Genomic DNA, 26,633 nt, shown 5'->3' with positions numbered 1-26,633 from the left:
AGCAAAGCAAGTTTCGGCGGGATGACTCACGATGTTGATTGCACTAATAAATGGAGTTCTCCCTAGTTGAGAGGGAGTGTTAAATTTGGACAACTAGGTCCAAACTCCATCTTCTGATGCTCAGATTAAGAGGCTAATATTTTTGTTGGATTCCTCTTTCTGAGAGGTGTAAAATCCATATAAAAATAGTCTTAATCCGATGAGCAGAACTTATATTGTGAATTTATTATTCTTAATAAATTATATGTGCAAGGTCAGCCAGTTTTGTAATGTAGGCTCACATGCCCAACAGATGTGTCACACACCCTCATTGATGGATATATATACAGGAAAAGTTGGAGAGAATTTTATCACAACTCAACTCACATCTTCCTCTCTCATCTTAGAGAGTACGCTACCTGGAGGACGAATTTCAGCCATACGTGGGAAGGACGAAGAGGACAGACCGCACGGATTTTCTGCTGCTAGGGTTTCTGCTGCTAGGGTTTCGCAGAAAGTTTGACCAGCGTTGACTTTGGTCAACGCTTGGTCCAATCAAGCTGAAAATTGGTGGAAAGTTCGATTTTTGAAGGCCGTACTATCTGGCACAAAAATCGAGGTCAAAGGGTTGACCGTTTTGCTGCTGCGTTGACTTTTAGCTTGCTGCCCCTGCGTTGACTTTTCAGGACAGCGTTGACTTTTTGTAGAATTGACTTGGGTTGACTCATCTACTAGTTGGAGGGATCTTGTGACACATCTGGGCTGGCTGACCAAAGGAGACTTTGCTGGTTGAAGCATCCTGTTGACCGCCGAAACGAACACACACATTTTTCTTGTTTCTGATTTGTCTTCTGTAAGATCTGCTTATATGTTCTATCTGCATTTTGCTTAACTACTTGTATGATTGCTGTGAGAAAAGTGAAATTGCTCTTAGCATAGAACATCTACAAAACTTTACAGTAAGCCTACTATAATTCTATGCAACTTACATGCCGTGGTTAATAGAACATCAGTCATATAGCTTTCAAACTCGCGATTAAGGGAGTATCAGATTAGACAAGAAGATCATTAGTTGACAACGAGAATGGGAAGAAAAATGCCAAAGTTAACTGTGTTAAATACAGTGTTGCTAGTGCAAGATCAGAAGCACCCAACGCGCAGTTTCGCACAAAACGCTAAGACTAAAGCATCCTGGCAGTATTTTGTAGTGTATATTTTATACATTATAATGCACACATATCCAAAAAAACATGCAGAATGCCAAATTAGTTGAAAAAAAAGATGAAAACATAAATATTTATGCTACTTGTAGATGTGTTCTAACTTCTACATTATTATGAAGTTAGAAATGTCATCCACGGTAGATGTAACATTAGAGCATCAACCATTAGTACAGACCACACATATAACATCAACTATCTAGCAGTTACAATTTACAAATACAAAGTTTTTAAACCAAAATTATAGGAAGTAAATTAAGAGTACACTGTAGGTAATTAGAACTCTGTGCAAAATAACTGTTCACAGCCTGTGCAAGCACCTGTGTCACTAAATGTTGCAGCTGCTGGGTAGAACCCCATTGAATAGTCAACTTCTTTTACTTAAAGCGATGGTCACATCCTTTTTTATTTCAGTGCAGCACTGATCCTAGAAACTCCCTTCCAATCCTAACAAAAACCATTTCCAAGAGCCTTCAACATCATTTGTTAGCTATTTGCAAGAGATACCTGCAATATTTTCTTACTCCTGCTAGTCTGGACTCTAAAGAGAAGGACGGTAATAAATTTGCATGCTTGTTTTGCCTCATATGCATACATTAAATGCCCACGGGGCTTAGAATAGACAGTGATGGGGTGTACTGTTAAGTCGCTCCGTGATGTGAAGGTCACCGGTTCGAAACTCCGTGGACAAAAAAATCCAGTCATGTTAAGGGCTGAGAGGGCCCAGAGCGGGTGTGATCCCCGGGTGATTTTGACAACTTAGATGCCCCTGGTTCGTGGTTTCTCAAGCCACAGGTCAAGCGTGATGTAATCTCTGGAGAACTCAAACAACTTGACAAACAAAACAAAACAAAAATGCATACATTAAATAAATGTTAATTCTTCTTGAACTTATTTACTCTTATGCACTCCCCACCATGTCCTTACACTAGTTATAAATTTGAGTTCAGTTAGCCTACTATTGTGGTCATTCATATTGATGTTCATTGCTCAGACAGGTGCTTTAGCATAGGCCAGGTGTCAAGCATGCAAAAGATGTCCAAATTCCTCTTTAGATACTTGCTCATGAGAAGTATGAATATGATTTCTTTCATAAATCTAACTAGGAAAAACACATTAATCAATTTAATTGATTAATGTTGGCTATTGGGATAAGTTTATAAAAATAAATAAGTTAATTATTTAGGTGACTTGGATGAAATCTCTACTATTGATCGAAGTGGGTTAGGAATTAATCCTAACCATCTATCACTTTGGAGATTGGAGGTTAGGGATTTAACTCAAGATTAAATTATTAAAAGAAGTCCGAGGGAGACGATGAAGACACAAAATCAAGACATCAAATGTTTGGGAGAGTGATTTTACCAAGGGAGTGAGAGACTCGAGACTGGAGAAGAGAAAGGTGTACAGCAAGTTGATTTTGGAAATAAAATGAAGAGGAGGCCGAGTTTGTGGAGAGAGGAGGTTGAGATCTTGGAAGGCCGAAATTTGTAAGGGGGAAAATTTACCCAGCCAGGTTTCCGTGAGGGAAGGAAGAAGAATTCTCTGGTGCGCAAAGGGGCCGTACAGGTTGAGGAAGAGAAGGCTGAATTTGTAGGTGGAGGCCGAGTTATTTCTAGGGTCAAGAACTTCCAGTGGGCTGAATTCTTCAGGAGGCCGAAATTCCAGGGAAGCAAAAATCAGGTTCTATTTTGTTAATAATTTTCCATGTATTCTCTGAGGATCATTTTCTCTGTTAGGGGAGCCCTAATTTCCCTGAATTAATTAAAGGTGAAGAAGAATTTTTTCAGTAGAATTCCCTGTTGTTTCTTGTGGCTGATTTTCTGTTTTATTTCTGCTGCAAGTTGTATTTCTCAAGTTAAAATACCAGTGTATTTATTTTCAGCAGTTTTAGACAAAAAATTTACTGGGTAAAATAATTTCTGGGTATAAAATAATTGTTGTGAAAACTAAATCAGATCTGGCATAAAAAATTAACAAATCATTGTACATGACCTGAACCCTTCCAAACTTTCCGCCAACTAACATACTCATACTAAAAGACATGACCACTTATAATTGTCAGCTTTACAGCTTATCATATCAACATGTCTCATTATCTTAAGAATCATGACATCTCACATCACATTGTCCTTTTCCACACTTGGTTACGTTCTACAGGTATGCTTGCAAATAACCATTTTGCTCAGAAATAAATTCTGAATAGCATGGGCCAGTCCATATTCTAGTTATTCACTCTCTAATGGATTATGGAACATGTATGGTGGGAGCATTGAGGGAGTGCCACGACAGTGTTTGAGAAGTATCAAGGAACATTTGGGGAGCACACAGGAGAGTTGTGGGGGGGGACCACATGAGCATGGCAGGAGCACCACAGGAGCATGGACAGAACACAACAAGAGCATAGGCAGAGCAGGAGCATGGAACATTGCACTCGCTAAAACAATTTGTTTCAATTGGACTCTCCCAAGGGCACTGCAAAGCTTCAACCCAGAGAATGATTCATAGGTGGGATTGTGGGATGGGTGATTAATTTTCAGTATCACTGGTTGGATAAGAGTTATAAATGACGAATTTCAATTTCTTATGATCTTCGAGCAATATCCGGATATAATTTTTGAATAATTTTATAGGTCAGTCTACTCTTATTATTCAGATTGCATTCAGTGCTGCAAATTCTCCATTACCAATGGGAGCATGGGTAGACCACAACAAGAGTGTAACGAACAAAGTTTGTATACACAATGGAATATTCGGAATATCTGGAATACAAGAATGTCCATCATAGGATGAGTAATATATTTATATAAGAAATGTTGAATATACAAGATATGTGATATGATGATATAAATGAGGGCCCCATTTATATACCTAGGCAGGTGCCCCTTCATAAACAGTGATATCCTTAGAGACATGCCTCTTCAAGCCTCTTCAATATACTAATCATTATTAACTATTAATTATTAATTATTTATATTCATAACAAAGAGCATAGGCAGCGCAGGAGCGTGGAATATTGCAGTCCCTAAAACAATTTGTTTCAACAGGACTCTCCCAAGGGCACTGGTGCAAAGCTTTCATCTAGAGCATGATTCAAGAGTGGGATCATGGAATGGATGATCAATTTTCAGTATCACTGGTTAAAGGGATAAGACTTATAAATGACTAGTTTCAATTTCTTATGAAGTTCGAGCAATATCTTGATATAATTTTTGAATTTTCAAATAGTTCTAGAGGTCGGTCTATTCTTACTATTTAGATTGCATTCTGTACTGCATGTTCTCCATTACCAATTTGCCCGCAACTTATGGAGGTTGCCATTCAAAAGACAAAAATCACAAAATCTATTTCACATTTCTTTGCTAGATAAAAACATGGGCATGGAGTGTTAAATTTTTACAAAACTCTGCAACAACATAGTGAATTATTGAAAACTAGGCAACTGAAAACTGAAACCAAATTCACTTTCACCAAGATAGCGGAATATAAACACACAGATAAAAACACAATCACACAAATTGACACACTCATTTACCCAAGATACCCAAAAGGGAAAACATGCCTTCTTTGTTGTGGTACTTATTGATTGAGCAAATAGATCGATTACAAGGCAATCTATCTTCTTGAGAACACACTTGTTCTCCTGATATACAAGCCTAAATCTGCTCTGCAATCCCCTGACCCTACTCCTCCTTCCTTGCATTCTGCCTGGCCCGAACTCCTTGCGCACTAGGAATCCTATTTCCTAGCACACTAGGCCTCTTATTTTTTAGAATTCAACTCCTAAATCCTAGCACAGAATTGCCTCTTATTTCCTAGCACAATTCTTCCCTATTATTTAGCACAAAGAGGCTCCTAAAAACGTGCGCACTAACTCCTCAACGAGAGGCACACCACAAGCAAAGAGATCTCACACAAACTTGTGTACTCAACAACGAACAATACATGTGTCTTCGTTTTTCTTTTACAGATTTGATCCATGCTAAAATAGGCAAGTAAAAATTTAGAACTTGACTAATCATTGACTAGTTAACTGAGTCGAACCAGTTCTCTGTCCAATCATCATTGGAATCATAACTCATCCTTCCTTCAATCAAAGATTGAAGTCCCAACTCGTCCTGAACTGAACTCGTAGCTACCACTCAATCTTGTAGTCAAACTAAAGAAGGGTCCACATAACTGATCCTCAAACACTACGTATGAACTCGTGAAGTTATTCCCACAAACTGGAAATAAGCTCACCATCTCCATGAATTTGCTCCATGGTCTGGTTCTCTCTCCAATCATTATTGGAATCATAACGTGTCCTTCCTTCAATCAAAGACTGAAGTCCCAACTCGTCCTGAACTGAACTCGTAACTACCACTCGTTCTTGTAGTCAAACTAAAGGGTCCACGTAACTGATCCTCAAATACTACACATGAACTCGTGAAGTTATTCCCACAAACTAGAAATAAGCTCACCATCTCCATGCTTTTGCTCCATGGTCATAGAAGGACAACTTGTGGTCTTTCTGGCTAAGGCACGAGCCAAAGAAGACCTTCCATGCTAAAATTTTCAACACTACCTTTTAGCAAGGAAGAGATTTTGTACAACTCCCAAATTGTCTCTAAAATAGACGAAGCTACTTCTTGCTAATGCCTTGGACAAGATATTTGTTGTCTGCTCCTCTATTGGAATGTACAGTAGCTTCACTATCCCTTTTTGCACACAATCTCTGAGATGATGATACCTGATCTCAATATGCTTGGAGAAATCATGAAACAATGGATACTCAGAGAGCTTAATGAAAGTCTAATTCTCACAATGTATCACAATAGGCTCCATCCCCTGTCTGAAAAGTCCCATAAGCAACTTCCTCACCCAAATAGCCTCACCTGTTGCCAAACTAGCAACTATGTACTCGACCTCTGTTGAACTGAGTGCAACTAATCTCTACTTCTTGTTCTGCCAGGAAATAGTTGTGAACCCAATGTTGAAGATGCAACCTGAAGTACTCTTCCAAACTGCGGAGCACCCTGCCCAATCCATCTATGAAGCCTCAAGCCTCACTCCATCAACATGTTTGTACCATAATCCATAATTTGTCGTGCCTCTAAGATACCTCAAAACATGCTTCGCAGAAACCCAATGAACTTTGGTCGATTCCATCCTAAACTAACTAGTTTACTGCAAAACAAATATCAAGTTGTGTGTTGACCAAATACATCAACGACCCGATGAGTTGCCTGTATAATGTAGCATCTACTCGCTCTGCTCTGCTAGCATCCACCTTCCTCCAGTTTGTGACTAGACGCATGGCCATGGGCTTGCAATCTTGCATATGAAACCTCCTGAGAATCTCCTGCGTGTACTTGCCCTGTCCCAAGAAGATCTCACCATCACCCTGCCAAACCTCCAATCCAAGGACATAGTGCATAAGCCTTATATCCTTCATCTCAAACTCTCTTGCAAGGTTTGCCTTGCAATCCTGAATCAAGTTATATGCTCCAGTCACTATAAGATCATCGACAATAAGCACTAGAATGAGCGAAAGCCCTCCACGATGTAATACAGGTTGGGATTTGCCTCTCTTAGTGAAGCCCAATCCTCGAAGGCAGTTGACAATACGAGTGTACGATGCTCTCGAAGCCTGCTTGAGCCCATAAAGAGCTCTCTTTAGCATGCACACATGTGTGTCTCTGTTGAACTACTCAAACCCCTCTAGTTACTCCATATAGATCTCCTCCTCAACCACTTCGTTGAGGAATGTTATCTTCAATCCATTTGGTGGATCTTCCCCCCCAACTGTGTTGTTAGTGCCAAAATCTCCTGATGGATGAATATCGTGCTACTAGGGAAAACGTCTCATCATAGTCTATGCCCTCAACCTGTGAGAAGCCCTTGGCCACAAACCTGGCCTTGTACTTCTCCACACTCCCATCTGATCCATACTTCACCTTCTGTTAATTTTAGATAACAATGGTATGTTCTATGCTTAGCACAATTACTTCAGTGTTCCTTTAGCAGCCCAATGACAATTTCAATGTAGTTTTCCAATAGCAATCACATTGACAATAAAAGTAGATAGAACATAAAACAAGATGCAGAAGACAAGCCAAGACAAGAGGACACCAAACTTGGCAGATGCCAGAGAAAAACCCCAATGTGGGAAAAACCCTTTGATCAAATCTTCGTATTATTATATCAAATGTTCAGCAGAGAAAGAGAGTACAAAAAGTCAAAATTGGCTTGCCAAATCACAATCAAAACAGCCCTGTCAAATCTGCAATCAAATTCAACCCTAACCTGAAAGTCAACAGTGGTCAAATCAACAGCAAAATGTCTCGTTTGAAGCTCAGTCAAACTCGGCCTAAATAGGAGGTCAAAATCAGCCCAAAACAGTCACAAAGTCAATGGTCAAACCTCTGTCTTGAAATCTGTGGTCAAAGTTGTAGTCAACCCAAAACTCAGCGCTAGTCAAACTGCGCAAATCTTTTTTATTTTTGTACCCTGAAATGCGGCCTAAAGAAACAGAAAACCCTCCAAAAATAACAGTCAAAACAGGTCAAAGAGTCCCTGGTCAACATTGGTCAAACTTGGTCTGCTCCTGAAATTTTTGACCTTGCAATTCAGTCCAAAAACTCATCCTTCTTGCCACACGTGTGAGAGAGAGAAGTTGTCCAATAGTTGTATGAACCAATGAGAGAAGGAGAGAGAAGAATGTGTGAGTGATGATGATGCCAAATGAGGTGAGAAGTCACTTGTATTTATACAAGTCATTGAGGGTGAAGAGTCATGTCCATTGGGCTTCATGAGCCTACATGATGATGTGGCCGACCTGCACAATTTATCCATGTGTGAGCATAAATTCAAAAACACACTTTTGTTTGTCTAAATTGGATGATCTTTATATCAATTTTGGTCGAAAAGAGGAATTTAATGCAATCATCATCTGCATCAAATGAGTTGTCCCAGGTGGAATTTGACCCTAGTTGCCAATTCTAACACCTTGTACAACCAATGTGAGTCTACTATTGATGTGCCCTTTGGTCGTGGCACAATCTTCCAGACATCATTCTATGGCATCTTGCCAAACGTGCTAAGCGGTTGCCTCCTCATAATAAGAACACTCACTGTGCAATAACTCTGCCATCAGTGCCATATACCCAGTGTACCTTTGTGGCTGCTTGCTCAGCCTTAACAAAGAGCTAGGAGCTTCAACATGCTCCTGGGCCTCCTGAATCAACCTGTCGACCTACTTGGCTCTCTTCCTCCTTGTGCAGGAGTCTCTAACTGAGTAGTTGCCTGCTCTCATCCTGGTCTCTCCTCCTCACGCTCCTGTTGTGTGGCCCTCTTGCAATAAGGATTCATGAAATGTCCTTATGTTTCATGTTCCACCCTGACATGTAAAGAGCACCTTACTTCTCTCTATGCAATGATTGTTGACTGAGCCCTAAGTTGCTTAGAGTTTTACACAGCATACAATTGTTGAGCATTGTATCTGTATTTTTTTCAGCTACTAAAAGTATATATTTTCTGCAAATCTATTGTATCTTTTCTGGACAATTGGTTCAGCACTCCCCATGTGTTTCGCTATTGTAGAGGAGACTAAGCCTGCAGGTTTTGGTCTAACAGCGATCGTGATTCCAACAAGTGGTATCAGAGCGACAAGTCTCGAGTTCGAAACTCACACAACTCGTGTTGGGGTGGAGATTGTTGGACATTGGATTCAACGCTCCCTGTGTGTTTTGTAACATCGACTAACCGCCTCTCATGGATCCTAACTCTGGTGATTGTAGCAGAGACTAACACCTGCAGGTTTTGGTCTAACGGCAATCATGATTCCAACATGTACTGGTAAAAGCGCTCTTGGCACCAATTAGGGGTGTTAGTTATAAGGCTGTGCTGTCATGTCACTTTTTTTTATGATGTATTGGCAGAGTTGGTTAGCTGCACCGCAATAAGGATTCATGCAATGTTCTTATGTCTCATGTTGCACCATGACATGTAAAGAGCACCTTGCTTCTCTATGTGCAACAATTGTTGAGTGAGCCCTAAGTTGCCTAGAGTTTTACACACAGCATACAATTGTTGGAACACATGTATTGTATCTGTATTTTTTTCAGCTATTAAAAGTCTTGTCTTTTCTGCAAATCTATTGAGCAATATTCCGAGTGTTTAATTATGAGTTTCTTGTGATGGTCTCCTTTATCTCAGTGAATAATTTATTTATTTCAATTCATGTCAATTACAGATCCATATTAACATAGTTCTGAACAAGAAGAATGTGTGTGGGATGTTTCTGCATCACAGCACAGTATAAAGTAGATAAGATAATTTTCTTGATGTCTGAAAAAAGACCACAAAAGTAAGTTAATGGGACTGAAGAGTACAACCAGCATGAATACAATTTGGGAGTACCAACACAACTCAAAAATGCCGAAAATAATACAAGAACCTACATAAGCATAACATCAAAACATAAGTAAAAACCATGACAAAGGTACAGAGATATAAAACACTAAGTGAGTTTTTCTGAGACTGTAAAGGTGGACAACCCAACCCAAGAACCTGTCAAGAGAGAGAGAGAGAGAATTTTGAACATGTCAAGTAATCTGCAGTATAGCAAACAAATTAGGTAACTCTAACAGTGTTGATTGAAACAATGATATATCGGTTGGTTGTCCATAAGAATGGTAGACGTGTTCAGCAAGGAAGAGAGCACAGTGATATATTGGTTGGTTGTCCATAACAATGGTAGCAGTGTTTAGCAAGGAAGAGAGCATTCCTGGCTTGAAACCTGAAGTTTTGAGTTGGAATATATTTGTAACAGAGAAAAGCAAATTTTCTACATCACCAATAACCCAAACCTTCTGACATGGTGTCAGCGCAAAGCACATTGCTACAATCACACAGCTCAGCAAGATCAGAAGTTGGAGATGTTGACATGAGAAATTGTAGTTAGAAAAGAAGAAACAAATTCTGTTGAGGATTTGAAAAGTTCATCTACAAGCTCCCCACCAAGGTTCAAATCCCCTCAGAGACATGTTTGTCCCTACTGAGTTGTGTCGATCACATAAGTGGGCAGGTCCATGTCATGAAGCTAGAAGCAAGTCTCAGGCAACTTTGGTGTCATGGATACCCTAGTCACAGAATTTTAGCAGAAGGATAACTTCTGTAGGTAATGAGATGTATCTGCTCCATTGTAATATCCCATGTTGGAAAGTGTCACGTGCATGTGTTCACTGAAAGCACGCACACACACACACAGTCAATTGACACACCTGGGCTAGCAATGGGCGAACTAAACTCAAGAGGCAATTATAAAAACCAAAAAAACATCAAGAGGTCGTTCCTCTGATTATTTTGCCTAATACTAGCCCTTAATCGTTTTGAAAGGAAAATTAAGATAAATTATCCTAGCTGCACAGGAACAGCTCCTAGGAACGAGTAGGAAATATTTGAGTTTCAGGTGCCAGTCTGAGAGCTTTGAGAGCTTATTGTGCACTTTTGGGTGAGGAGTGTGAGGCTCCCTGTGTCATTTCCATGACATTCCAAGCTTGATTGGGCCCAAACTATCCATGTACTCACATTTTCTTCTGCTAGGCAACTTACAATATCACATTAGCCCTGCTGGACCAAAAAGGCCAACTATGATGGATGTGTCCTTATGAATCTGTGTATTGAGTATTTTAAATTTTACACTCATAGAGCCTAGTCAGGTCATTTGATTATAGATTTAATGGACGTTGTTATGTTTTCCAAAGGTGTACGAAGTCATTGATTTAAATGGCTGTCATGTTTTAAGCTTGTTGAATACCTCTGTTATTCATCTTTTCATTTTGATTCATTGTCAATGATGTTGGTATATGTTTTCAAGGACTCCAGGGCAGTTTCAAACTTTTTCTTAGTACTGGGTTAATCAGCCTTTCTTTATCGATTTGGTAAAAGTTCAACTCCCTTTATAATAAAATATATTGACACTGGACATCTACTATAAATAAAACGAAAGACAAAAAAAAAAACCTAAAAAGCATTATACTATTTGGTCAAATTGTGTGTTATAAATTTATAATATTAATACGTACAAATGTATATTATGGATGGTTTTATGCACAATAATAGGCCATTATTAATACCAGCCTCGATCCATATTAACCCTGGATCTATCAAACGCCGAGAGGGATCAAATCTCTCGAAATGCAAACCTCTTTTTTGAGTGCAAAAATTGAGGAAAGGTTGCACCTCAAGAGATTTGATCCCTTTCGCTGCTTGATAGATCTAGGGTTAATATGGATCTAGGTTGGTTGTATAATACTATATACTATCTATAATTGTATCCATGTGTCTCTTTCTTATTCCCTCTCTCTATCTCACCACCCAAACATACTCTCTCTCTCAATCGAGGTGCAAAACTTTTTTTGAGTGCAAAACTTGAGGAAAGGCTTGCACCTCGAGAGATTTGATTGCTTTCGGTGCTTGATAGATTTAGGGTTAATATGGATCTAGGCTGGTTATATAATACTATATACTATCTATATTTGTATATGTGTCTCTTTCTTATTCCCTCTCTCTATCTCACCACCCAAACATACACACACACTCTCTCTCTCTCCCTCTCTCTATCTCACCGCCCAAACATACACACACTCTCTCCCCTCTCTCTTCCTCTCTCTCTCTTCCCCTTCTCTCTCTCTCCACCTTTCTCCCTCTATGTCTTTCTTCTTCCCTCCCTCTCTCTCCCCCTCCAACTCCATCTCTCTCTCCCTCTCTTTCTCTCCCCTTCTCTCTATTGATATTGAGTCCTCTCCTTCCTCTCTTTGTCATTCTCTCCCACCTCCCATCACTCCCTCTCTCTCTTCCCTCTAACTCTGTCACTATCTCCCTCTCTCCTTCTCTCTCTCCCCTCCATCTCTATGTCTCCCTCGCTCTCTCTTCCCCTTCTCTCCCTATCTCCCTCCTCTTCCCTCCTCTCTCCTCTCTCTCTCTCTCCTCCCTCTCTCTCTCTCTCTTCGCCCTCCATCTTTGTCACTATCTCTCTCTCTCTACCCTCCCCCCTCTCCCCCCTCTCTAACTTATATTTTATTTCATGATATTGTGTTTAAGAAAGTATCTAAATTAAGAAAAACTCAATTGAAGATGAAATGTCTGGCCCAATTGGAGCTAGTAATATGTCCTAAGGGATTTGAACAAGCTGGTAAATTGTCTAGCTAATGGGAGAATTGCATTTCAAATCAATATTATTGATAAAAAAAATTATCCTAAGAAAAGGATTTAGTGGTGGAGCAATTAAATTTCCCTGATCCACCTACAGACATGATCCAAATGGATCCTAAAACCCTCTAAGTCTTCATATAGTTAAAAACTATCACAAAGGGTAAATCTTTAAAAAAGGCGGATAACACTATCGAGCCTGAAAAACATTGAAAAACAAAGCTATCGAAGGCTTAAAATTACTTTGCATGAGAGCCGTCGAATCTGGCCAATCAACAGTCTAGATCCGATCAGCGTATTGCAATCGGCGAAGGCTATCGGAGGCAGCTATATGGGAAGCGCGATAGCGATCAGCGCGATCAAACGAGAGTCGTTGATCTATGTGCACAGATCAACGGTCTAGATTCGATCGCACTATCACATCGCTAATATATATATGGACTTAACTGCGGCCCGAAGGATCGGCGATATGCGATTGCAATATCGCAATATCGCATCAGAGCTATGCAAAGGAGCAGGGCTGATAATAACTATGACTACGATAGCCCGACCCAATAAAAATTATGAATGATATTTGATAATATTTCAAGTCCGCTAAAAGGGCTTTTTCAATGTAAATCGCATTTTCGTTAAATAAACGAAAAACGAAAGAAATGTGAATAAAGCGATAAACCGGACCCAAAAGGGTTTATACATGCAGGTATATATGTTTTGAGATCCGAAACAAGCAGGATTTCGGGCGGGCAGTAGGTGGTAAGTGGTTTTGGCCGGGCTCCGCCCGAGCCCGTACACTGGCTGCCACGTGGCCAGGCCCTAGAGAGAGAAAACCACCCTTTTTGGGCGGTTAACTCCCGTACGCATGAGCCGCCCAAAATGAACCTCAGCCGTTGGATCTAGATCTCTCAGATCAACGGTGGAGATGCGATAAGCGATATAAAGGCGAACCCGATAGGAGTTATAAGGCGGAATTTATAGTATTTCAAATCTGATAAACGGCATATTGGCAGATTTTCACAATTTTACGTGTATTTCTCTGTGTAAACAGAGAACGACCATTTTTGGGATTTCAAAGGCATCGATGGTCCCTTCCGTTACAGAACAGGTGGCCACCATCCCTGAAGGCGTTTAGCAATGATTGCTAACGCTCAAAGGGGGGTTTGAGCGGACAGAGGCCGAGAGCCAGAGAGCCCAAGAAGGGGAAACAAACAAATAGCGCCGATTGGCTTTAAAGCCACAGAAGACAGAACACAGGGACAAGCAGTGCTGAGACAGAGAGCAAACAAAGAGAGAGTCAGTAAGGAGAGTCTGTGTACTCAGAAAGACTTGGGGGATCCAAGTAAAACCTTGTTGTTTTGTATCTGTGTGTTGAGACTCAATTTGAGTTCACACTTTGTAAAACTCTGCTCTTGAAGACATAATAGAGAGGTCACCACTGAAGGCTGGACCAGGAGATGTAGCCCAAGAGTTTTGGGTGAACTCCATATTAAACTTGCTGTGTTTATGTGTGTTTGTCTATTATGTTTCTTTAACTGCTTCATTGCCTATATTATTCGCAATCTTATCGATCCGTTGCACTAAATGTAGGCAAATCCATGCACATGAGTCTGTAATACCTTAATAATTGTCTAAGATCTCATTATCAGATCAAGTGGTATCAGAGCTTTAGGTTTGTTAAGATTAGACAAGCTTGTGCTGGATTGTTGAATGCTAATTAGGTCAAATCTCAAATTAGGAGAAGGAGAATTGGTTAAGGTGAATCCAGAAATTGGAAGAGTCTATCCTCGGAGGGAAATGGCAGAAGAGATTCCCTTGGAATCAGACTCTCAGTTCATGGACAATTTCATGACCATGAGAGCCATGGTAGAAGAGATGTATCGAGAATTTAAGAAAGGTCGAGGTGAAAGTACTTCAACCTCCAAACAAGACAAAGGAACAGAGGAACCTCTTCTAGATGGCCATTCAGAAAGCAAAGTGAAAAGGTAAGAGCCTCCTCCATCAACACCTCCTTCTAGCCCTGAAAATAAAAAGAAGAAAACATCTATAATTAAATTAGATGTAAAATTTGATTTGCCAATATATGATGGAGAATTAAATACATAAAAGCTAGATAACTAGATTAGACAGATTGATGTATATTGTAGGGTGCAGAACATCGATTCAGAAAGGAAAAAGATTCAGCTGGCCAGCCTTCGCCTTGGAGGAACTGCCCTAGTGTGGTGGGAAGGCAGGACACAAGCTGATTTGAAGAAGCATGGTAAAATTCTTTCTACCTGGAGTGAATTTGTTTATGCCATTAAAAAACAATTCTATCCACTAGCTTATACGCAGCAAGCAATGATGAGTTGGCAAACTCTTCGACAATAAGGGGCAAAGTGTACAAAGCTATACCCAGGAATTTAGAAAAAGAGCTTTAATTCTAGGCATTTCTCTAGACTCACCTGAAACTTTGCTGAAGTATATAGGTGGTCTGCAATGTGCATAGCTATTTGAGGCACACCATTCTCATGTTTAACCCTACTAGCATAGATGAAGTATCAATTCAGGCTACACATCTAGAGGCTAGAGGCAAGAATGTGGACCCAGAGATTGGGGGATCATCAAAACCCACTGCAAGCAAAAACAAGGAAAAGAGGAAGCAGAAATGGAAGGAGAGGAAGGCAAACGTTGTACAAAAAGACAAACCTTCATGCACTCACTACAAGAAGGATGGACATGATGATGAACACTGCTGGTCTTTGCATCCAGAGCTAAAACCCAAGAAGTTCGGTGGTAAGAAGAAGAAGACTATTGCTACTATTCAAAAAGACTTAGGGTCAGACTCAGGTGATGAAACAACAATCACAGCCACAGGTATAAAAGGTAAAAATTCTAAAGCATCTACTAGTAATTCTGCACAATCTATTGATAATGAAGAAAATGAGAGGAAAAGACATGAGCTTTTTCATATTAGAGTTATTTCCAAGCATCAAAAGATTGATACTTTATTTGATAGTGGATCACAAGTAAACTTGATTTCTGAAGCAATTGTAAAGAAGTTGGAATTACTAACAACACCTCACAAGAAGCCATATCCATTAGGTTGGGTATGCGATAAAGCAAAGCTACAAGTGACTAGAGAATGTGAACTTATGTTTTCTATTGGGTCAACTTTTGTAGATGAGGTTGAGTTAGATATAGTTCCCTTGGATATATGTGGTATTGTTTTAGGAAGTCCTTACTTGTATGATAGAAAAGCCATTTTCTATAGAATTGAAAATAAGTATCAACTCACAAAAAATGGAATAGAATATATTGTAAGAGCTCATCAGCTCAAAAATAACTACACTCTCATAAACTCAAGGCAGATGAAAAGAATTGTAAATTCATGCAAGCAATTTTTACTAATGGTTGTAAAGGAAAAGACCCCTGATAAAACCAATGCATTTGAAGGCTGTGATGCTAAACAGAAAGCTGATTTAGATAAAGTTGTTTCAGAATATGATATCCTATTTCAAGAACCTAAAGTTCTGCCACCCAAAAGAGAAATTGTACATGATATTCATTTGCAGCAAGATACTCCATTGCCTAACATCGAAATGTACAGGTTATCCACTTTAGAGAACGCAGAGATCAAGAAGTAGGTATAGGAGCTGCTCGATAAAGAGTTCATAAGGCCAAGCACATCACCATGTGGATCTCCAATTGTGTTGGTGAGAAAGAAAGATGGTTCGTGGAGGATGTGCATTGATTACAGAGCACTGAATAAAATAACAATCAAGAATCGTTATCCTCTTCCTCGCATAGAGAATCTATTAGATCAGTTGAAAGAAGTTGTCTACTTTTCCAAGTTGGACTTGCGTAGTGGCTACCATCAAGTCAGAGTTGCAGAACAAGATGCATGGAAGACTGCTTTCAAGACAAAGCAAGGGTTGTATGAATGGCTAGTTATGCCTTTTGGCTTAACTAATGCTCCTGCCACTTTCATGAGAGTTATGAATGATGTACTCTGACCTTTTATTGATGATTTTTAATTGTATATTTAGATGACATTCTTGTTTTCAGTAAAACATGGGAAGAACATTTGAAATATGTAAAGCAGACTGTACATGTTTTTGAAAAAAGAAAATCTCTATGTGAAGTTATCAAAATGTGAATTTGGCAAAACATCTTTAAATTATTTGGGTCATATTGTAGGGGGTGGTGAATTGAAGATAGATCCCTCTAAGATTGAAGTCATTGTGAACTAGCCTAAACCCAAATCTGCTACAGAAGTTAGGAGCAGCACAATATTGGAGGAAGTTTATTGCTAACTTTTCCTTGATTGCAGCTCCCTTACATGCTTTAACAGGATTGAACAAGGTGTTTCAGTGGGGAGGCCAACAGCAGAAAGCCTTCGACAACTTGAAAGAAAAAATTAGTACAGCACCAGTACTAGCATTGATAGATCTTCAAAGACCATTTGAGATTGAAACAGATGCCAATGATTATGCCATGGGAGCAGTGTTGATGCAACATGGTAAACCCATATGCTATCATTCTGAGACATTTAATTCTACTGTAGTTAATTATCCCACATATGATAAAGAATTGTATGCATTAGTGCAAAGTGTGAAAAAGTGGAAACATTACCTATTGGGCAAAGAAACAATTATACATACAGATCATCAACCACTTCAATATTTGCACTCACAAACTAAATTGCAGCAATCAAGACACTATAGGTGGATGGGGTTTCTACAACAACATGAAAAACAAGATAATCAGAGATAGCTAACAACATGAAAAACATGGAAACAGCCAAAAAAAGGCCTCCTTCGACACAATCAAGATGGATTTGGAGAAAACGATGAAGTGGAAGGTTATTTTTCTTGCGAAAGGCTAACTGTATTATTTTTCCCTTCACTGCAAAATTTAGATTGCAATTTAGAGTCTAGACTAGAAGTTTGTCTTCGATGGTTAGTGTGTAATGTCCCTCCCTTCTCAATAAATTTTGCTAAGGGAAGAACTACAATTTTGCAATTTTGAAGCCATCACAATTTTTGGACACCAACTTAGGAAAAGTGGGTCAAACATTTGAGTGGAGGGGCCCAGAAAGAGAAGGAAGGCAGCAAATATAAATAGGAGGGGGCAATTATTGGGACATTTGATAACTTGACATTTACCATTGTTGCTCAAGTTGTTTAACTAAGTCACAAGCGTTGTTTAGCACCAGAGTTTTCCAAGGAGAAAACTGACCCATTCTTCGGCGGACCTTGAATGCCACCCTAGGGAGGTATTACTAAATTCAGTGAGGATAAAATATTGTGGGAGATTGTGGTACCTTCAGCCAGTTCGTACTCCATGGGGGATGCAGGTGCCAAGTCATGCCATTCAATAGAGCGAGTTTCCAGGGGCATTTTGGCCGGAAAATTTTGGAGGAAATTCACTAGGGGTGGACCAGCGATTGTGGAAACTTTCAAGGATGGAGGTTGCTGCTCTTGAGGGGGCCAAATTTGTCATTCTTGGGCCTGCGCAGAGGGTCACTAGGCAGAAATTCGTGGCGGGGATCTACTCTCTTGTAACGGATTTTGGGGAAGAAATCCTCTCTCTACCGGGGGTAATTTCTGGAGGATTTCTACAGCAGATTGAGGAGGGATAATGCCCACCCACAGCAGTAGTGATTTTGGAGGACATGGTTTCTAGCAAGGAGGGCGTAGAACAAAAATTGGGTAATTCCAGGAGGTCGGAATTAGCCCAATTCCTTTCTGGTTTTGCTGAACTGGTCACAAGGAGCTCGCACCTATTTTTGCAGAATTTTTGGAAGTATTTTGAGCCCTCAAATTCCAGTTTGCCTACAGCAGCAGTGCAGAAAATTTCTGGGTGCAGCATACAGCCTGTTGGAGCCATTTGCGTGGGAATTTTCAGCTATCTTCACCTGGGTATTTGCTTGCTTTCATAGCAAGCCCATGTGCACACTTTCCACCACCTATTGTAACCAAAATTCCAGCATATTATCAATAAAATGGCTCAGATTCCTTGTTGCTGCATTACGGGTTTTTAATTTTTGCTGCTTGTGTCATTTTCCAGAATTTTATACTTGTTCATATGTTGTAGCTAGTGCATGTCTTTGGTATTTTACTGTAAATTTCCATTAGGAATATTACATAGTGGTGCCTTGTATGGTTTAACCCAGCTTTAATCGGGCAACCTTTTGTACAAGTAGTTGCAGTGTTATGGATACAACCATTTCTATAAATAGCATGTTCAATTGGCACAAGGGTAATAGGTTTGCTTCAGCCAAAGGACTCTAAAGAAATGGTTGAGTGGGGGAAAGCTACAAAGCCTTTACGAGGCTTATAGAAGCCATGGTTGAGTAGAAGAATCCATTTCAATGATACATTTCACACCAAACCAGAATGATCTAAGCACTTTGTACTGGAAAATTGGAAAAGAAAACTATAATTTCCTGGTCAGAAGAAATCACAGATAAAAAGAACGAGCATTTCTTTGATATACTTAAACAAACAATATTTTAGTAATTTTTATAGTTTCCCAAATATTTTATGGTAAGATATCATTTTTTTTATATCTGACATTGACAAATCCGAAATGCAGTGATTAGCAGATCACATCTTTTACTATGAAATAGTAGCAGATTATTCTATTAGATAACATAAAAAAGGTGCCCACTTGCCTTATCAAATTGACCTCAATTTTTTAAGGCTGAACGGATGAAGTTAGTTTTAAAAGTAATTTAACAGAAGGCATTCTCATAGAACAAAACATGACTTGGTTGATATTTAATACACAGTAACCAAATATACTGCCAAGCTGAAAAAGTGATCATTATCCTTGCAATAACAGTAAGAGTACAGAAAGCATAACAATGTCTCCTGCTCATTTCAACTTTGCCACAGTAATTTCAGGTCTGTGTAATCTATAAAACTGTAAGTAAGCATTACATGTAGCTAATATCTTAAACTTGAAAATAAACTTATATTTCATATTGTCTGCAGTTTAATGTAGAACACTGACAAGTTCATAAGAAATAACCAATACCTTTGAGCAACCTCTTTGCGTACAGTGTAACGGATCTTTTTATCAAAACAACGTTCCTTACGCTTTTCTCGAAATCTTGTAAGAGATGCAAGTCTTTGTGGTTGATTTAAACGATGTGAAACATCTGACAAGCCCTAGTCATGACGTCCCAGACAGCAGAAAGCAATCAGCTGGCTAAACAGAAGAATAAACTAATAGACCTATTGATAAATATCACATAATATATATCGTGTATGGTTACCAAAAAGGGTTTGAATCTAGAGGCAAACCTTCTGATGATGAAGAGTGGCAATGGGCATGCCAGCCATGCTATTTGGTATTTCCCGACCCCCCAACAATAAAAGCACTTGCTGTACCTGAATCCAAGTTACAATACAAAATGGATAACTTGTTCAGTCAATAGACAATGATCTACATAAATCTTGATTAGTTAAAAGAAAAGGGAACCTGACATTTGTCAGCTACATCACAATTTCATGGAAATACATGCTTGAGAAATAAAGAAATGATGTCCACAAATGACCAAAGTAGGTCAACAGGACTTGAAATCACATCCAGCAGAATAGAAAAGAACTAGGGTGCAAACGCTAGGGAGTGGGGAGTAGCTAAACATTAAAATACTAGAATAATATGAACAAGGTAAATATTACAAATTTATAAATATAGTGAGAGGGGGTAAGCCTAAACCATAAGACCCAAGCACCCATACAATTTGCCTTCAAGGGAAATGAAAACAAAAGCTGGAAACGTAGATAAGAGATCAGTGCTGTCACGCATCTATACCAATGCACAAGCCCAAGGGTTAGCTCAACCAGTTGGCAACAATGTTGCTGGGCATTTGACTGGTTCTGTGGGAACAGATGCCCTGTTAGAATCTTCCTGGGTGAGGCATGCTAGTCAATTCCAAAAGGTTTAACAGGGATGCCATCCAGAGATGTGAGGAAGCACCCCTTAGGTTTTCCTGCGAGGGTTTCCTTGGAAAAAAAATCTATATCAATGCTCAAAGCAAAAGCAGAGGGACCAACAGTATCATCATCCAACACCCTGATAGGACAAATACAGGATCCAATAATATCTATCAGAGAATTTTCGACACTAAAAACACTAGGCTGGACAATCCCCAGTGGATGCAGGATGCCTCTCCTGGAAACTCCTCAACATACAAGCCTCCAGAAGTAAAATAGCCCTAAAAATGTCCATCTACAAAAAAATAACGCTTGAACAATTTGTAGAAGAAAGCCATAGTTTTATTTCTTGGATATTCCGAATTTCTCAGGAAAGGATATGACTTTCGACCAAGCCATGAAATATTTATTTATTACATAACATGAATGCTGAGAAAAAATACGCTTTGTCTGTTTCATCTTTCAAAAATGAAGTTTTTAGACTCGCTCCGTGACAACAATATGCCTACAAAAGTGTACAAATTTTACCTTGTTTTATATCAGAGATGTCTCTTAATATTATATAGATGTGCCAAAAATAGTTGAGAAACATCCAACGTTTAACATACATAAAAGAAATAAATAAAACTACAAACAAACTAACAAATAAAAATTAAAATAATTAAAAAAAAAACATGCAAGTTGACTCCATTTCCTCAGCAGTAACTGACTGGAGAATGTTTATAATGCAAACATACTTCCATCCACAATTTGGAGGAGGAATCTCATCAGTTAGTTTTTTCCCTCTCTTTCAGGGCCAGGCCTCTAGATGATGGCATAAAATACCTATGCTTTCAGCTCAAGCCTAACAGTTACAGGAAAGCGGACTGGGTATGGCTTCTACAAAAGGTGGAAAAAAGGCTGAAATGTTGGTGCTACAAATGGCTATAAAGAGCAGGAAGGTTAGTACTCATTAAATCAGTACTGGAAGCCATTCCAATATACTGGATGTCGCTTACATGGATACCAAAGGGTATCCTAGAGAAAATCAGAAGAATCTACAGCAATTTTTTATAGTCTGGTAGGCAGGAGAAAAGGGTTCTCCCCCGGATTAAATGGGACGAAATAGTTTTGCCTAAACGTCTGGAGTGGATGGGGTCTGAAGAACATTTATTTGTTTTCCAAAGCATTGGCTGCAAAATGTGGCTAGAGACTTATCTCAACGCTGTGTCTCTGGACATTTGTCGTCATTCAAAAATATATAGCACCAAGCTTGCTGGAAGATTGGATTAGGAGGGATAGCAAACCTCCGTCAAAAATATCTGTTGTTTGGAGAGCTGTTTTAAATACTTTCAGTCTCATCAGCAATAGTCTGGCCTGGAAGGTTGGCAATGGCAACAGAGTGAGGATAGGACTTGATCCTTGGCCAGGTAGTGGGCAAAATCATGTTCTGCCCCAACCACTCATTGACTCTCTTCATGACAGGGGACTCTCTAAACTTGCACACATCGGCAGCCCAGCCAAAACTACCATTTGTAGACAAGGATGGATGACTGCTGGGGAGCTGGGATTAGAAGCAGCTTTTCATAAGTCATGGAATGCATATGTAAATGCTCTGAATGCTAATCATATTAGACTAACTGACAGAGAGGACAAGCTTATCTGGAGTTCCTCTCCTTTTGGTGAATATGTCCCCAAGCTTGGATACATCACACTGATTGAAGTTCGAGTCCCCGCAGAGTTAAAGTGATGGAGGAAAATGCTTTGGAGATCTAAGTGCCCAGCCAAGGCAGAACTTTTTATGTGGTGCCTAAAGAAAGATCCCAACCTGAGATGTGCTTCAAAGAAGGTATGTGATTGGGCCTGATTGGTGCCCCTTGTGCAAAAACAGTGATGAAACGATTATTCACGTTTTCCAGGAATGCCCTTTCATCAAACAAATCTGACCAGTATGCCGAGCAACTGTAAGCCAGCTAGGACAGTGGGAAGGATCAGCTATGGAAGAATCTTGGAGAAGGTGGCTTTCAAATCTCAGTTTGTGTCCTTATAAGGCACTCCCTTTGATCATTTGCTGGGGGGTGTAGCTGGCACAAAACAACGCTATATTCCAGGACCAACCATCATCTCTTGATCATGTAGTGACCGAAGCCCTTGCTATCCTCAGTCACTTTCCTCAGGAAAAAGGTTCTGCTCCTACAAGAGTTATTGGTGAAGAATTTCCTAATTGATCACAGCCATGGGCTTATTTTGATGGAGCTTCATGTGATCAGGGTCAAAGGAGAGGAGGAGGATTCGTACTTTTCTTATCTGAATCTCATACTTTGCATGTCAAAATGGGGTTTGGTCGGGGACAAACAACCAGGCAGAACTTCTTGCATGCAAACATTTATTACTTTTTTCTATGGAAAAAGGATGTGCTCGATTACAGGTTTATGGGGACTTGATGTTGATTATTAGCTGGGTTAACAGAACTCAAGTGTGTAGAAATCTTCTTGCTCCTCTTGCTGATGACATATTAAGGATTAAAGACAGTTTCACTTACATCTCATTTTCTCACATATACAGGGAACGCAACCAGACTGCAGACCACCTATTAAAAGAAGGTATAAATTTGGAAAAGATTTGTGGCAGGTACTGGAGCAGTGTGAGGACAGCAGCTATGAGTATTTTCACAGGCCTTTCAGGGACCCCTGGAAAGGCAGGACTGACTTGTACATCTTTTTTGTCACTCTGTATATCTGCTCATCATCACAGACTTGTTATATCTAGGCTGTTCTGTTTACACAGTACGATCTGCTATCCTTTTTCTGATATGATGTCTAGAACTATTTCTCTAACAGTCACTGTTTTTTGAAACTTTGAATGGCTTTTATGTGAAGAAGCTCTAAAAGCTCATAGAACAGATGCTCAAAACAGCACAAATACACCCTGTGTGTATCTTCAGAATGTAATTTTGGATCATTTTTACAATGAATGAAAATTACGGTTTTCTTCCAGGGAAAAAAATGCAAACACTGTAAACTTGAAATTACAATAAAATTGTAAACAGTGGCTAAATATCAAATAAGCAAATCATGCAGTACATAATAATCTAACTAGTTTCAGATTTCAGCTATTTGCCAACACATTTATATTTTGGCTCAATAGAATTGATCATAATACAAATTATTATTTGAATGCATAAGCATAGTGTTCCCAGTGTTTATAAGTACTGCAGTCGAAATTCAAAGCCAAAAGCTGAAAAATTACCTTCTCTGGTGCCACCATATCAAAGACATAGACCTCGCCTTGATATGAGAGTGTAAGTTGATTTGTTCCCTGACTGCGGACAGGGACAACCGACTGGGGTTCTGCGAGATTGTCGCCATCTGATTGAACATCTGCTTCCTCCATGCAATTATTGTCTCCATCTCCTTCATCCTGTTCTTCTCCAGCACCATTGTCATTGCTATGGTGCAATGGATGTCCATGCTCATCACTGTGCATGTAATGTATATGCATATGCCCACTATCTACTCCTTGAAATTGGGCTCCTTGATGTCTGTGAGGATCTCCCTCATTTTGGCCTTGCATCAGTATCCCATGCATAGGGGCATGGTGTGCAGCTACATGAGCATGTGCATTAACAGCATGGATCGGCGCTTGCCGATCAGGATAGAAACTATGATGCTGGTGGTTGTTATGAATAACTCGAGACTCTGGATCAAGATTGTCTGTATCCGACATGTTTCTCGCATAGCTATGCACAGTTCAGCTAGAATAATCTAGTAAGTTGCATCTGTTAATGGCGGCTGAAGGTGCAAGTCATAGCTTCCAGAGAAAATGCAGTGTACAAGTTAATTTCAAAATAGTGGCTGTGGTAGTTCACAAATATCTTTGGGTTTATGCATTTGGCCTGTAACAAAACAAAATTCCTTTTACATTGTTATTACCATGCAAATTTGACGCAAGTATTTTTAAGCGTAGATTCAATGACGATAATAGGAACAGAAAACCAGAGAGAACGTCCAGAGTAAAATTTACGATTATATACAATATAGAAGTCCTAATTCTTCTAAAAGCTACAAAAATCGTGTCCATCAAGCCGTGGGCGTGGTTGTGGTCTCGTTAGCGAGTTATGTAGTGCTTGCCATGATAATGACCCTGGTTCAAAACTTGGCAGAAATGCTCCCCGTAATAATGTGGTTGATCAAATCTTTCCAAGGCCTGAGGCCGTGTTAATGGATTAGTAACTGGCTTTGTACTAATGTGGAGGTGCTGTTAATGGTGGTCCCTGTGCTAATCCAGTTGCAGTCCTTAGCAATAATGTGGTTGACCAAATCTCCCAAGGCGTGGGGCCATGTTAATGCATTAATCACTGGCTTTGTACTAATGTGGAGGTGCTGTTAATGGTGATCTCTGTGCTAACCCAGTTGCAAGTCCTGGGTGACTTCGAATATTGAGTGAATAGCATCCCCTCAGTTACGGCTACTTAAAAAGCGGGTCTTCTATGGAGTTCCGCCATCCCTCTCCGGTCAAAAGAGCTTGACCAAACAAAACAGTTCTTAAATTTATTTTAACCTAATTATTATTTTCCGGAGAAATATTCTAATATCCCTAATGTTCTAGATACCCTACCAGTCCAAAATAGCAAATCATCCAGATATGTTTTCCAGAAGATCAACAGATGGAGGAAGCAGAAAAAAATAAATAAATCGAATAAGCCCATGTCAGTCAAATGTCAAATTTAAATTCATTCTTAACGACCAACAAAATCGATTTCAAATTTCCTTAACCCAAGTCATGAAAAACCCATTAAATAAATTTAAAAAGCCCGCTCCAACACTTATATAAATTTTAGCATGCGCTGGAGTCCAATCCATGCGGGAACCCACGAAAATGGTAAGAAAATGGAATCTGTGAAACATTAAGAAGGTAAGACTAAAACAGATGGCAGCGATGTCAAATTTTGCATGGATGAGTTAATGTCGAATTTCAAGTTGGAGCTTAAGTCTACAGTCTAACAAAATGGGCAATGGCAGAGAATGAATTTGGGTGTTTTTACCCTTTCAATTACCTGGTAATCAGACCATTTAAATATTGGGCAAATTTAGGTCAGCAATGAGAGAGAATGGTGAATCCCAAATTGAATAGAGGCTCTACAGCACTCAAACTTCTGGTTTCCAGTTTCAAGAGGATTCCGATTTACACCTGGCATTGGAAGAAGATCTCGTTAAGCCTTTCTCTGATGACGATCTGCAGGATTTTGCTTCACTAACCATTCCCCCAAGCTATGAATATGGCTTCGGATAGAAACTTCATTACCTTTATTTAAGCATTTCGATTTTTGTGGATGTCGAATAGCTTCGTGCTCCAATCGTGTGATCACGCGTATAATCTCTGTATTAATCACTGGCCTTACGAAAATACACAGAAAAAGAGTAAAGCTACTCGACTTTTGGCAGGGGCATCGCTGAGCATTGCCATTGTTGTAAATTAGAATGGCCAGTCCAACTTTTATATGGTTTCTTAATAAAATGATTTTACTTTTATTTTTTTAATTATTTGTATGGTTATTCAAAAAAAAATAGGTTTTAATATTAAATATTTTTAAAAAATAATTAAGTCTTAGTGGCACAATTGGTTGAGGATGGCTTCCTTACCTAAACACCCAGAATCAACCTTCGCTAGGTAGTTGCACCTGTGTTAGGGGAGGAGACATGCTAAAAAAACCCCGTCAGCGAATCTTCGAGTGACTTTGACGGCTTAGATGCATGCTAAAAAACTCAGTAAGCTAGTCAAGTTCCGAGTAACTTTGACAACTTAGATGCCCATGGATTAAGACTCCTCAAACCAAAAAGCAAACCTGGAAGATCACACACAACTTGATAAACAAAAAAATAATATGTTTAAAAAATAATTAACATTGTTTATTTTAATAGTTAATGCAAACAAAATCAAAAATATATATATATATATATATTATTCATTAATGTTTTATCTTATATTTTTTAATGAATATGTTAACTTGAAAATTATATAATATTTTTTTATATCAAAATTATTAAACTATTTTTAATTCATTTTAAATTGGATTAATTTAATACATTTTTTTGGGAAATTTTAAATTACTTTATATCTAGTTTATATAGGTAATTTAATTAATTGATTATTGTTATGAAGTATTATGTAAACAATGAGACTTAAGGTTCAAATCCCCACTTAACTGTTAAATTGACAAATAAAAGAAATAATTATAAAAATTAATTTGATTAATTGAGTGTCAATTCGTAAAGCACTTCACCATTAAGAAATCACAAAATCCATTATCTTTACAAATAATATTTTATTTAAATTA

General features: G+C 39.0%; 1 protein-coding gene across 4 annotated transcripts in view; it reads right to left on the bottom strand.

Annotated features, from left to right (window-relative positions):
• The window catches only part of LOC149258450 (GATA transcription factor 24-like), an 89,907-nt gene extending 64,135 nt beyond the window's left edge, over positions 1-25,772 (bottom strand). The window contains exons 1-5 of one of the 4 annotated variants that reach the window (XM_089415382.1): positions 25,601-25,772; positions 25,353-25,486; positions 23,546-24,191; positions 19,682-19,768; positions 19,413-19,546 (exon numbers count right to left, since the gene is read on the bottom strand). In XM_089415382.1, the coding sequence (XP_089271508.1) occupies positions 19,413-19,546; positions 19,682-19,768; positions 23,546-24,022 (698 nt within the window). In that variant the 5' untranslated portion in view covers positions 24,023-24,191; positions 25,353-25,486; positions 25,601-25,772. Of the gene's footprint in view, positions 1-19,412; positions 19,547-19,681; positions 19,769-23,545; positions 24,192-25,352 lie in introns of all 4 variants that reach the window. The other 3 variants (XM_089415389.1, XM_089415385.1, XM_089415378.1) reach the window with 3 other exon arrangements.
• Between the last annotated feature and the right edge of the window lie 861 nt (positions 25,773-26,633).

This window comes from Pinus tabuliformis, chromosome 6 (genome assembly GCF_031772625.1).
Source record: "Pinus tabuliformis cultivar Carrire ecotype Pingquan chromosome 6, CPIR1, whole genome shotgun sequence".
Lineage (NCBI taxonomy): Eukaryota > Viridiplantae > Streptophyta > Pinopsida > Pinales > Pinaceae > Pinus > Pinus tabuliformis.
Note: the sequence above shows the minus strand (reverse complement) of the source record. Positions and strands in the feature narration are given on the sequence as shown.